This window comes from Hippopotamus amphibius, chromosome 13 (assembly GCF_030028045.1).
Source record: "Hippopotamus amphibius kiboko isolate mHipAmp2 chromosome 13, mHipAmp2.hap2, whole genome shotgun sequence".
Lineage (NCBI taxonomy): Eukaryota > Metazoa > Chordata > Mammalia > Artiodactyla > Hippopotamidae > Hippopotamus > Hippopotamus amphibius.
In genome coordinates this window covers 91,160,535-91,173,543 of record NC_080198.1, presented here as the reverse complement: position 1 = coordinate 91,173,543, position 13,009 = coordinate 91,160,535, and the positions used below count along the sequence as shown (strand labels likewise).

General features: G+C 46.8%; 1 protein-coding gene across 2 annotated transcripts in view; it reads right to left on the bottom strand.

Moving 5' to 3' along the window:
• The window catches only part of EVC2 (EvC ciliary complex subunit 2), a 146,857-nt gene that overhangs the window by 56,401 nt on the left and 77,447 nt on the right, over nucleotides 1-13,009 (bottom strand). For both annotated transcript variants that reach the window (XM_057706637.1, XM_057706638.1), the window contains exons 11-14: nucleotides 10,745-10,984; nucleotides 8,347-8,522; nucleotides 5,323-5,482; nucleotides 526-980 (exon numbers count right to left, since the gene is read on the bottom strand). In XM_057706637.1, the coding sequence (XP_057562620.1) occupies nucleotides 526-980; nucleotides 5,323-5,482; nucleotides 8,347-8,522; nucleotides 10,745-10,984 (1,031 nt within the window). The remainder of the gene's footprint in view (nucleotides 1-525; nucleotides 981-5,322; nucleotides 5,483-8,346; nucleotides 8,523-10,744; nucleotides 10,985-13,009) is intronic.

The window sequence follows — 13,009 nt, the reverse complement described above, 5'->3', positions numbered from 1 at the left end:
TGCTGACACCGGAAGGGCCTCATGTGGCTTAACTGCAAGTTCTCCTCCCCACTCTGCCCCCACGGATGAGGCCCCCTTGTCAAACAACATTTATCATGGGGACCAGGCACAGTTCCTGCTTACCCATGAGCAGTGGGTTTCAGTTCCCTGCCAGCCTGTAATTATCCAAACAAGCCCACCACATCCTCCCATGGGAACCGGGGGGCACCTCACCCTCTTGTTACTGTTGGGTTGGCCAAAAAGTTTGTTCGGGTTTTTCCGTAACACGAATAACCCGAACAAACTTTTTGGCCAACCCAATACAAAGCCTGCCTCTCACAGGCCCTGGTTGTTCTGCAACCCCCAAGTGGCCCTAGGGGACATGCACTGTCCCTCTTCCCTGGGCTGTGAGTATAAGTGACTAGTACACTGCTGTCCTGCATCAGAAGTCACGTGTCCGGCCATCCCTGTAACCAGGCAGCGAAATCCCTTCCCTACCAATGGGAGGAGAGGAGGCGATGAAAACACACAGGGATTAAAACTCACGTGAAGATCAAGCGCTCCCAGTGTCTCAGCTCCGCCTGCTCCTCTGTGGAGGCCTCCAGAGCGTCGTCCTTCAGTCTCTGCCTCACGCTCTGGACGCCCACCTGGCCCCTGTCCCTCTCCTCGCCCTCGAGCCGCTCAGCCCGGGCCGCCAGGTCCCTGCTGTGCTCCTCTAGGATCTGCTGCAGGAAGAGCCAGGGGACCCCACGCTTGAGCAGCTCCTGGGTCATCACCGAGTTCTGCAGCCGCCTCAGCTCCTCCGTGGCTTTCTCAGACAGCGAGAGGGTCAGGGCCCTGAGCTCGTCCAGGGCAGTCTGGTCCAGGTGCTCCTGCAGCTCCTCCAGGGCGGCATTCTGCTCAGCCACCAGGCTCCGCCACTGGCCCAGGTACTGGCTGGCATCCTCGGCCGCCCCGAAGGCTTCAGCGATGGACAGCTGCCCCCTCCGCTGCTCCTTGTACTGGCAGGAATTCCAGAAAGCACAATTAACAGGCGGCCGGGCTCGGCTTGTACAGCCCTTGGGGAAAACACTTTGGTTGTGGGAGGCACAGAATGTCAACAGCCCTTTCCCCAACCATCTCAATATTTAGCAAATTATTCTTTGAAAAAAAAAGTAACTGATAATTTAAAGACCAATGGAGACTGCCAAAGGAGCAGCAGAGGAGAACTGAACCATCAAATGGAAACTTTAAATAAATGCTTTGTTCTTCTAAAACCAACTAAGATTTTTATGCAAATAGGCTAATAGGACAGAAATACTGCAAGAGTGTGTTCAGAACAGGAAAGGACTATTGATTTCTCCCCACAGTCAAGGCTCAGACAACAAGAGAGGAAATTTCTATTTAAGATTCTATCTTCTTAACACATCCTCCCCAAAGGAGAAGAGTGTGTAACCTGATTGAGCTTTAGTAAAATGTGACTACCTTTTACTTACTTTTTTCAAAGAAGGATCCAGGACATCTTTTTTGCTCCTCCTTCACTCAGATATAATAGTCTCTCTACCTTGTTCTCTTCTGGACTAGACAAAATCTACCTCTGTCTACATTAATCACAGTATTCCAGAGGCAAGGGCTGGCAAATTTCATAATTCAAAGATTCATGGTGACGGGCTTCCCTGGTGGCGCAGAGGTTAAGAATCCGCCTGCCAATGCAGGGGACATGGGTTTGATCTCTGGTCCAGGAAGATCCCACATGCCAAGGAGCAACTAAGCCCGTGCACCACAACTACTGATATGTGCTCTAGAGCCTGTAAGCCACAACTACTGAGCCTGTGTGCTACAACTACTGAAGCCTGTGCACCTAGAGCCTGTGCTCCACAACAAGAGAAGCCACCACAATGAGAAGCCCGCATATTGCAACAAAGAGTGGCCCCCGCTCGCCACAACTAGAGAAAGCCCATGCACAGCAACTAAGACCCAATGCAACCAAAAATAAATAAATTAAAAAAAAAAAGATACATGGTGAAGATTTAAGCAAAGTAAAAGGCCTAATCTGCTTCATCCAACTGAGCTTTTAGCAGTACTAAAAGTTGACCATCATTCTCCTCTCCCCAAAAAAGAAAATTATTCTTTAAGAAAATAACCCAAAATAAAGCAAAAAATTTATTTGCTCAACATTTATTGAGTATGTATTTATAGAGTAGGTAAAGCCCAAGAGGCAGATACCTGGGTTCCAGTCCTGGCTCCTCCACTTATAAGCTGAGCCAAAATGAGTGTCTGGCCCTCTCTGGGCCTCCACTGCCTAATCTGTGAAATGGGGACAATTATAGCCTCTACTTCATAGAGTAGTTGTGAGGATTCAATGATTTGCTCAAGACATGTGTAACTCTTAGAGAAGGGCCTGGTGTAGAACTGGCATCAATGACTGTCTGCTATTATTACCAAGTCCCAGGCACATAGGAACTGAAAATCGAGATATTCTAGGAGAAAATCCCCCTGAGATCCATGAGAGACAGTTTAAATGAGGAGGTCATAGAAGGCCTTTTAAAGAAGGAGACCCAAATGGATAAAAAACAAGGTCCTATTGTGTAGCATTGGGAACTATATTCAATATGCTATAGTAAACCATAATGGAAAAGAAGGAAAAAAAGCAAAGACTAATCACCACCAAGAGTAATTATGTAATAATATGCTACTAATTTTAAGAAGTTTAAAAAATAAAAAATAAAGGAGACCCAAGGGAGACCTGAGGGATGAGGTCATATCTCAGTTGGGTTAAGATGGGGGAAAAGATATTCCTGGCAGAAAAAGCAGCAGGTATAAAGGCCCTGTGCTGGGGAAAAGCCGACACGTATAGAGATGTCCATCATGGTGTTATTTATAATAGTGCACCTGCGGATAGTCTGGGTTCTATTTTGTGCAAACATGTTTTTTTCATGGATCCGGGCAACTAGAGAGAGTGTCAAGTTTTTCCTTCTACAAGTATTGGTTGAGCACCTACAATGTGTCCTCAGTGCTGGGGATATGACACAAACCTTTGCCTCTGTGGAGCTACGTTCTAACTCTGTGCCACTCACAAGATTTATCACAAGCAGCTGTAAGAAACCGTATTCATGGAAAATTGCTGGAATCTCGCAGTTTCTCCATCCTTCCAGATCCTAGGCTTGAACTAGGCCAGACCATCAGAGAGGTGTGGTCTTGGGCCCCATTGTTTTGATCCTTGAGCCAATGGAGATGGATGAGGTGATGCTGAAGATGGGGTGGAGTTCAGTGGTCCAGGTGAGAATCAGGGCTTTGTGTGGGGCTCAACACTGGATAATAAATGCAGTTTCTATCAATCAAATTAAGTTATTCTGCTTCTCCTTCCCTCCAAAATGGTACCAGACAACCACCTGTGTCATCCCGTGCATCTCATATCTCCTCTGAATCTGTCCTTGTTTCCATGCTCAGGATGCGGTCTCATCAGTTTTGAACGTGGTCAAGCTCCAGAGCCACCCATTGGTCTGTACCATGGGGCTCCTCCTACTCTATCCACAGAGTGCTCACGTGAGCTTCCCAAATCCCAAATCTGATCTTCCTTCTGAAACCTAGCAGGACCCTGTGGCGCTGCTGGGCATGGGAGCCTTTCAAAAAGTTGCTAATCAGGGAAGGGAGGGGATGCAGAGACAAGGGGAGGAGCACCAAGAAACCTTAGTGCAGCCTTGGGGCAGGGTCCTAGTTCCGCCTCAAAGGATACACATAACAATATCTTTGAGCTCTTTTACAGAACTAAAACCCCCAACAGATGGAAGATGTTAGCATTCTTCATTCCAGAGAAGGTCACGGTTTGGTACCCTACTCATCAGACCACCTGAAGCCAGATTAAAGAAGCACAGGCCCTGCACACACCCTGATCCTTATCAGCAACTCTGCCTTTGAACCACTGCTATAAAACTCCTCACCAAATCCTCCTGGGTTAGGACACACATTTTTTCAGGGCACGAGCCTGACAAAGCAGTAAAGCTATTCTTTTTTACTTCACCCAAAACTGTCTCTGAGATTTGATTCCGCACTGGTGCTGAGAGGTTGAATTTTTGGCATCACTTCTCCTCCTGAAAACCCTCCAGTGTTCCCCACTGTCCCCAGATGAAGGTCAGCTGCCAGCCTGGCACACTGCCCTCACTGAAGAGGTGCTACTTCTTGGGCATGCCTCCTTCAGCCCCCACCCTCCACCCTCTCAGCTCTCATGTTCCTGGAGCTCTAAGCACAGCAGGGCACCCTCGCCTGAGTGCTTCATCTTTGAACAAGACGCCTCCCTACTACCTGTAGTGTCCTTCCCACCTTGCATGCATCAGATGCTCATTTGTCCCCCAGGACTCGGGTTCCCCAGGACTTCCTCTCTGCACTACCAGAGTGTGAAGGGAGCACATGATGCACTTCTTTGATTGCTGGTTTGGTCTCGCCCCTCTGGTGGTTTGCAAACCTCTGAGCAGTTTAGTGTCAAGGACAAGGCTGAGGCTCTAAATCAGGCAAGCCTGACTCAATTCCATGTCTGCCACTCACTAAATGTGTGACCTTGACCTCATTATTTAATGCTGTGATCTGAATGCTTGTGTCCCTCCAACATCAATATGCTGAAACCTAACATGCCATGCGGTGGTGTTCGGAGAGGAGCCTTGGGGAGGGGCTTAGGTCATGAGGGTGGAGCCCCCTGAATGGGGTTAGTGCCCCACACCCACCCACCAAGCTCCCTCCTCCCTTCCACCCTTCTGACTTCTTCCACCAGCAAGAAGTCAGCCGTCTGTAACCAGAAGAGGGCCTTCGCCAGAACCCGACCTTGCTGGTACCCTGAACTTGGACTACTAGCCTCCAGAACTGTGAGATATAAATTTTTGTTCCTTAGAAGCCACCCAGTCTGGTATTTTGTTACAGCAGCCCAAATAGACCACAACACTTAAGACTTCTCAGCCTCAATGTTGTCATTAAAAAAAAGAGAAAACAGTAGCATCCACCTCATAGAGTTAATGTAAAGATTAAATAAGATATACAATACACTTAGCACAGTGCCAATTGAACACTCCATAAATGCTGTAGCACCCATCAGTCACTGTTCACTGGAACCAGCACTCCTATTCCCTTCCCTGCCAGACATTACTAATCAACTGCAACCCTCAGCTTTGCTAGGACCTGCAGAAGCCTTGACATAGCATTCCAAAAAGTCACTACCAATCAACTGTAGATGGCACATTAGATGTCTGCCCAGTTGTCCTTCGGATCCTAGCCCTCTGATGGCAGTGCCAGTTCCATGCTTCTGATGGCATGGAACTTGGCACTTGGTGGGTATTTACAATGGTTAAAGAACCAAGAGCATAATTCCTTATATACCTTTTGCAGCATCTCTCGTCTTCTCTTAGTTATTAATTTTTGGTGGAGCTTTTTCTTTTCCTGCTTTAAGTCATTGTCCAACTTCTGTTTTATAGAAAAGACTTCTGTCTGAGCCCGTTCCAAGAGCACCTGCATCTGATCTTCATCCAAGTAGCCTGCTCTAGGTGAAAAAGATGCGGAGTTAGTTAACACACCATCCAAACTCACCTGCAGCTTGACTGTGCTGTGGCTGAATGTTTATCTCTATATTAGTTTGGTTAGAATCAGAGAAATCTCTACCATCAGAAGGAGCTGGAGAACAGGCAGCTAAGACATTACTAAAATGCAGGAAGGGTAGGGTCAGCTTTTTTCAGAGATGTGCAGAGAAAGCTCAGCATCCCAATAAAAATCACAACTGGGCAAGGGTTCTTGGAGAAAGCAACACTGAAGGGGACCACTGTGGAACAGATAAAATCTTCCAAGAGGAGATGATGGATTAGGGGCTCCTAGTGACAGGAGTGCCACAAGCAAAGTCCAAGAGGTAAAGGTAGGGAAAACTCGGTGTGAGGGTTAATTTGTCAACCTGACTGGCCAGAGTGCCCAGATTAAAGATCATTTCTGAGTGTGTCTGGGAGGGTGTTTTCAGGTGAGTTCAGCATTTGAATGGGTGGGCTCTGGGCTCTGTAAAGCAGACGACCCTCCCCAAAGTGGGTGGGCATCCAGTCCATTGAGGGCCTGAACAGAATAAAACGTGGAGGAATAAGGAATTCGTTTTTTTATCCCCCTGCCTCACTGTTGAGCTGGGACATCTCATCTCATCTTCTCCTGCTCTAGGGCTGGGATTCCCCTGGTTCTCAGGTGTCTGGACTGAATTACACCATTAGTTTTCCTGGGCCTCCAGCTTGCAGATGGCAGACTGTAGGTCTTCTCAGCCTCTATAGTCACAGGACACAACTCCTCATACATATCTTACTGGTTCTGTTTTTCTGTTGCTGCCACTATCACCACTACCATTCCGTCTGTCTGTATCCCTGGGTAGGGCCCCCTGCTTGGCACACAGTAAATTCTTCATGGAAGCTTCTTAAAGGAATGAATAGGTGACTGAGTAAATGATAGATATGCATTTCAGAAATCTAAGTCTGTGCCAACCTATTAAAATAGGATTTAAAAATCAGAGGTGCAACACACCTTCCTGGTAACTGCTCCCAACAGTACAACCAGCCATTGGGTGCTTCCATTTAAGGCAAGGAGTTGTTTCTTTCATGTGAGTGAAAATGAATTGGGAATGTCAACTTAACTGCAGTGACAAATTCATCAGCATCTTTGGGTGGGAAGTGTTCGCATAATTTGCACCTTACAGAATCCTCATTAAAGAGAGAAAGAAGAGTCCTAATACAATTACCCAGGTAGTAGAACCAATTCATAAAAGCACGGCTTGTCCTAAGAAAGCCAACCTTATCTTCATGGCGCTATTCATTTTAGAGCTTGTGACCCGCAAAGAATAAATTTCATTGTTGACAATTATGCGTCTCAAAGACTAGCTGAGAAGGAACGCTGTCGAGGGGCTAGAGGCTACAGTGGGTAGCATCATGTACCTGGCTGCATGGTACCCCAGAGTTGCTAAGGAAAAATAGTCAGAATCCAAGATTAGCATCTGTGTATTTATACTCAATTCCAAAGGCCAAGACATGGAGGCAACCTAAATGTCCATCGACAGATGCATGGATAAAGAAGATGCGGTATACATATATACGTAAGTGTGTGTGTGTGTATGTGTGTATACACACAATGGGATATTACTCAGCCATAAAAAAGAAAAGAAATAATGCCATTTGCAGCAACACGGATGAAGCTAGAGATCATCATACTAAGTGAAGTAAGTCAAAGAAAGACAAATACTATATGATATGACTTCTATGTGAAAACTAAAATATGATAAAATGAACTTATTTACAAAACAGACTCACAGACGTAGAAGACAAACTTATGGTTACCAAAGGGGAAAGTGGGGGAGGGATAAATTAGGAATTTGGGATTAACAGAGACACACTACTATATATAAAATAGATAACGAACAAGGACCTATTGTATAGCACAGGGAACTATACTCCATATTTTGTAATAACTTATAAGGGAAAAGAATCAGAAAAAGAATAGATGTACATATGTATGTTTAATGAATCACTGTGCTGTAACCTGAAACTAACACAACATTGTAAATCAACTATACTTCAATTTAAAAAAAAAAAAAAAAAAACCAAAAAAGGCCCCAAAAAGCAAAAGGAAAGGTGAATACAAGAGCCAGCGCGGGACTTTCCTGGTGGCACAGTGGTTAAGAATCCACCTGCCAATGCAGGGGACACGGGTTCGATCCCTGCTCCAGGAAGACCCCACATGCTGTGCAGCAACTAAGCCCATGCACCACAACTACTGAGCCTACACGCTGCAACCGCTGAGCTCACATGCCACAACTACTGAAGCCTGTGTGCCTAGAAGCCATGCTCTGCAACGAGAAGCAACCACCATGAGAAGCCCGTGCACTGCAATGAAGAGTAGCCCCTGTTCGCCGCAACTAGAGAAAGCCCGCATGCAGCGATGAAGACCCAACACAGCCAATAAATAAACAATAAATAAATCTTAAAAAAAAAAAAAAAGAGCCAGGAGTGTCCTAGAGCTCAAGGAGAAGCAGGCTAATCCCATCACGCAGCTCGCAAAAGCCTCCTTTATTGATTTCTCAATGAAATGCTGGAGATTTGCTATAAAATACCTCAGGGTGGGGACACGTAGCTACATGGAGATCGCCCACGTGCTAGTACCTACTGAAAGGGCTGATGGGCACATGTCAGCTCACGTATGGTTGTCTTGACTATTGGGTGTGTTTTCAAAATCCGATAATGCAAAGGACTCCTCCAAGTGGAGAATTCGTCAGAAATGTCAGGAGCAGCCAGTGCTGATGGACGAGCACGAGCAGGCGGTCTTTGCTGAGCAATGCTGGCGCAAGGCCATTTGCTCGCATCACTTTGGGTGCTTTGGGGGGTTTTTTACCTCTCGTGTTTCTGGATAAGGAGGGTCAGCTGAGCAGAAGCAGTGCTCAGCAGGCCTTGCACACGGGTCTCTGATGCCTGCATATTCTGGACCAGGTACTCCCTGTGGCCAAATCTTTTACTGAGATGATATCTCTTACGAGCCTGGAAAAAGTCCATTAACTCTTCTACATTCTCCTGTTAAAAAGAAAATCGAGAAAATATGCCTAATTAAAATTCAGAGAAAATTCTTGCTAGTTATTTAAACTATTGCATTTCCTTTCCAAAGAAAATACACAGAAACAGAGGCCCTGGGATTAACATCTTAAATGTCCCCGCCTTGAACAAAGGCTTAGAAGAAAATTACATGCTAATAAGAAATGAGGGCTTTGAAAAGACCCATACAGTAAAGAGTTATCAAAACAACTTTGCTGTCCTAGAAATGGAATGTAAATTTCACTCAGCCATCCTTCACCCACGTGCACAGTCACACCTGTGGTGCTCCCCAAACATAGCACCAGGACAGGTGCTGAAGTCCTAGGATAAATCAGCCACTGGCTCTGATCCCAGAACTCCCACGCTCATGGAGGACGTGAGATGAGCCTGGTCACAGAGTAGCAAGAAGTTCTTATAAGGTACAAAGTGCATAAGAACTGAAGCAACCACAAGAGAATAATACTAGCCTTGCATATACTGGGTGGTATTTTTACTGGGCCTGGCACCGGACCCAGAGCGTTTCTCGTCTTTTGTAACTCAATATAGGGAGAGGATACTATTATTCCGATTTCACAGATGAGGAAACTGAGTCTACATCACACAACTGGTAAATGACTGAGCAGGAATTTGAACTCAGTCAACTAATTCCAGGGCCTGTGCTCTAACTTCGTAAGAGGCTCTTTCCAATCCAGCTTCAACCAGTAGCACAGTAATTAGACCAGCAGTATTTAAACCCGCAGTAATTAAAATATCGGCCTCAGTGTATTATCCCACTGACTGGCTGTGCTGTCTTTTTTCCATCTGGGGAAATATTGTCCATGCAATGGGTTACCTAAAAATTCAACATTTTGTTCAACAAGAAACATACAATGCCACGGACAGTCTCCTTTCCACACAAAAGCTATAATCTCTCAAGGTCCAACACCTGAGGATTTGCACTCTCCAGTGGAAAGTGGGATGGCCAGTGGGATGCGGCCGAATGCCCACTTCTCCCTGAGAGTTTCTGGCAGCAGCACCAACACAGCACGAACACTGCAGCAATGTTTCTAACCTCCGCGGGGCTGGATCACGTGAGTCGGCTGACCCGAGCCCTTGACATCAGGAAGTTCAGAGTCAGGGTCCTCAAATACCAACCTATCTATGCCTGGGACTATCACCAGGGCTGTTACTTTTTTGTCCCCGGTTTTATTAACAATATCATGTGTTCTTTCTAACACGGAGAGTCAGCCACAGCTCATCACGAGGAGTAAGTCAAGCGACGGCAAAGTCTGTTGATCGCTAAGTGATGCTGTGGGGTCTGAACGCCTAGCCAGGACTTTATTTACTCTCCTGAAGTTTTAGTGGAAAAACCAAGAGCAAAATGGAGAGGCTGGCTAGCTCCCTTCATGCCAAGATGCCCAGTGCCTTCTGACAGTGGTCCCCTCTTTCTAAAAGGCTCACAGGGGCCACCTGGTCTCCTCCTGGGGTGGTCCTGGTCTGTTGCAGCCCTCATTCATGGGGCCTGTGCCAGGACCAGAAATCACTGCACACCAGTGATTTCACTGTGTGTACAGGTGCAGGTAAGATGCTTCAGGCAGGCCTCATAAAAATAGTGCCAGTCTCATCAACTATTTTCACAATCACCTAGGAATGTATTCAGCCTGGATTAATGACACACACTCAGGTTTACATGCAAAAACACCCACAAATCCACCCAAGAATATGGAGACAGAGGTCACAAGCCTTAGGCATACAGCACCACACACATGCACACACATGTACATATAAGCACGTATATGTTTATATTTTAACTGCTATATATATTAAACACATATTGTGCCAAGCAATGGCTTTCCATGAATTAGATCATTAAATATTCATCATGCCCCTTTTAGTGGGGAGACTCTATTATCCTCATTTTTACAGGTGAGGCAACTGAGGCTCAGAGAAGCTAGGCAATTTGCTTACATTCCCAGAGCTGAGAGCTGGTGGAAGTGGAATTCAAGTCAAGGTAAGCCTGAGTCCAAGGCCTGTGCTTCAAGCACCATTTGCCCTGCTTACTGGAAACTCATCCCCACATCAAGAGTTCGAAGAAAGAGAGTGTTAGTTTGCTGTAACCCAGCACAAAAGAAGAGACAGGACTTAGCTCAGAAAGAGGAGAAATTTACTGAAACAATTAGGGAAAATGGCTCTTCCATCAGAGCGAGCCTCGTTTGAGGCATTACCTGTATTTTAGAGTAATCTTGCAGCAGCATTTTCGCTGCCTCCGGCTTCAGTTCCCCTTTGAAAACAGCATTTTTTATCTGGGTAAAAAAGATATTGTGCAGTTCACTCCTCTGGAAGATGGCCAGCTGCCTGTGGGCCTTGGCAAAGTCCTCCTCCTGCTGCAGAGCGAGGGACCTCCTCAGGTGCTCCTGCTCCAGGCCATGCAGGGTCCGCAGGAGGCCGCTGCACTCGACGGCAGACTGTGGAGAAGAGAGAGGGCACGTGGGAGGTGACACGCTGGCCAGGATGCACAGGCACATATGTGCAACATGCAAGCACACCCATGAGCATGCAGTGCATGTGTGCGTACATACATGTCCACACAGCACACACACATGCACCAACACACACAGGCACAGTGCATATAAATGCTCACAGCAATAATGCACATACATGCGCACATATACAGGCACACATATGTACACACAGGCCATATACATGCACCATCAACACATACACATGCCCAGTGCACATAAATGCACACCACAAATAGTGCACATACATGCACAAAGATACAGGCACACACACGCACACACAGCAATCCATACACTCACAGTGCACACGTGTGCACACCTAACACAAGCCCATGTGTGCACGCCTACATGGAACACACACATGTACACACACACACACACACACACGCACAGAATCCAAAACTGGCCATGAGTGAGAAAGCTACTAAAGTTTGTGAAATGCTGTTGTAACCTGTCCTCCCTGTTATCTTAACGTTTCCCAGAGCCATCTCAAAAAAAAAATTCACAAGGGTGGAAATTTTCACATCAAACTGCCTGAAAATAGCCTGCAACATGGAAACATCAATAGACTGTACTGTTAGGCTCTCAAGCTTATTTCCATCATCTTTCATTCTTAACTTAGTTGAAAAGAAACATACCAGCCATCAGGCCCAAGTTGACATCATTTGTGTTAAAAAGGAGGCAAAGAGAAGGTAGCAAGTGGCTCCTGGGATGCCTGCATTTTATGTGGTCCAGAGGGAGGGCGGGAGGGCAGGAGACACACCTTCACTGAGTTCCTGGAGCATCTGCACTCCCATCATCTCAGAAGACTCATGCTGCAGGAGGGCGTGGTGGTCGTTCCACACGCAGGGGCAGAATTCTAAGGAGGCCCCAAGATTCCCAGCCCTGGTATAGATGTCACATAAATCCCCTCCCTCTGAGCGTGGACATACACTTTGAATATGATGGGACTGTCACTCCCGTGATCAGATTATTATGTAGCAAAGCTGAAGGGGTCTCCATAATGTAGTTAAGGTTCCCAATCAGCTGACTCTGAGTTAATCAAAAGAGAGGTTATCTTGGGCAGGCCTGCCTTATAATGAGAAGAGTCCTGAAAAGAGGGACTGGGCCTTCCTGAGAAGATAGCCACTCTCCTCCTGGCCTGGAGGAAGCAAGCAGCATGTGTGAACTGCCTATGGGGCAGGGAAGCCTATAGGAGCCGAGGGCCTCAGTCCTACAACTGCAAGAAAGGGAATTCTGCCAACAACTGGAAAGAGCTGGGACCAGGGCCCCAAGCTCCAGAGGAGGGGAAGGCAGCTCGGCTGAAACCATGCTGGCAAGCTTGTGAGACCCCCACACAGAGAACCCAACTAAGCCACGCCCAGACTCCAGACCACAGCAACTGTGAGGTGGTAGGCGTCTGTTGTTTTAAGTTGCTAAATGCGTGGTGACCTGCTAAACAAACACACTTTACAGGCAAAGAAACACAAGCTCAGAGAAGCTAAGCATCATTCCCCAACTCCTGCCAGCACTTGGAGGCAGGGGGAGGAGAGTCGAAGCCAAATCTTTAGGCTCCAAGACAGTGGACAACGTGACATATCGGTAAGCAAGTCAGGGGAAGCTGTACACGTCTGTGAGGTGGAGGGCACGACAGTCCCAGAGGTCAAGGTCAAGAGGGCATGGGATGGTGGCTGTGGCCAGGTTTAACAGAGACCCACGGAAGGCAGAAGGGTGATGACGGCAGAGGGAGAGGGCTGTACCTCCTCCAGCTAAACAAGAAGATCTCGGGCTTTACATCTTCTGTTCTCAGTGATCGTGTCCCCATCTCCCAATCTCCAAGTCACAGACCTGCCCACCTCCAATCGCTCACAAAAGCCTATTATGGTGATACACCCATTTCCAGCTTCTTTTACGGACTTTTCAATTTGTTCAGAATCTGGTCCAGAAAGAGGAGTGTTATTTATTTGGGACTCAAGCATCCCAGCAGCCAGT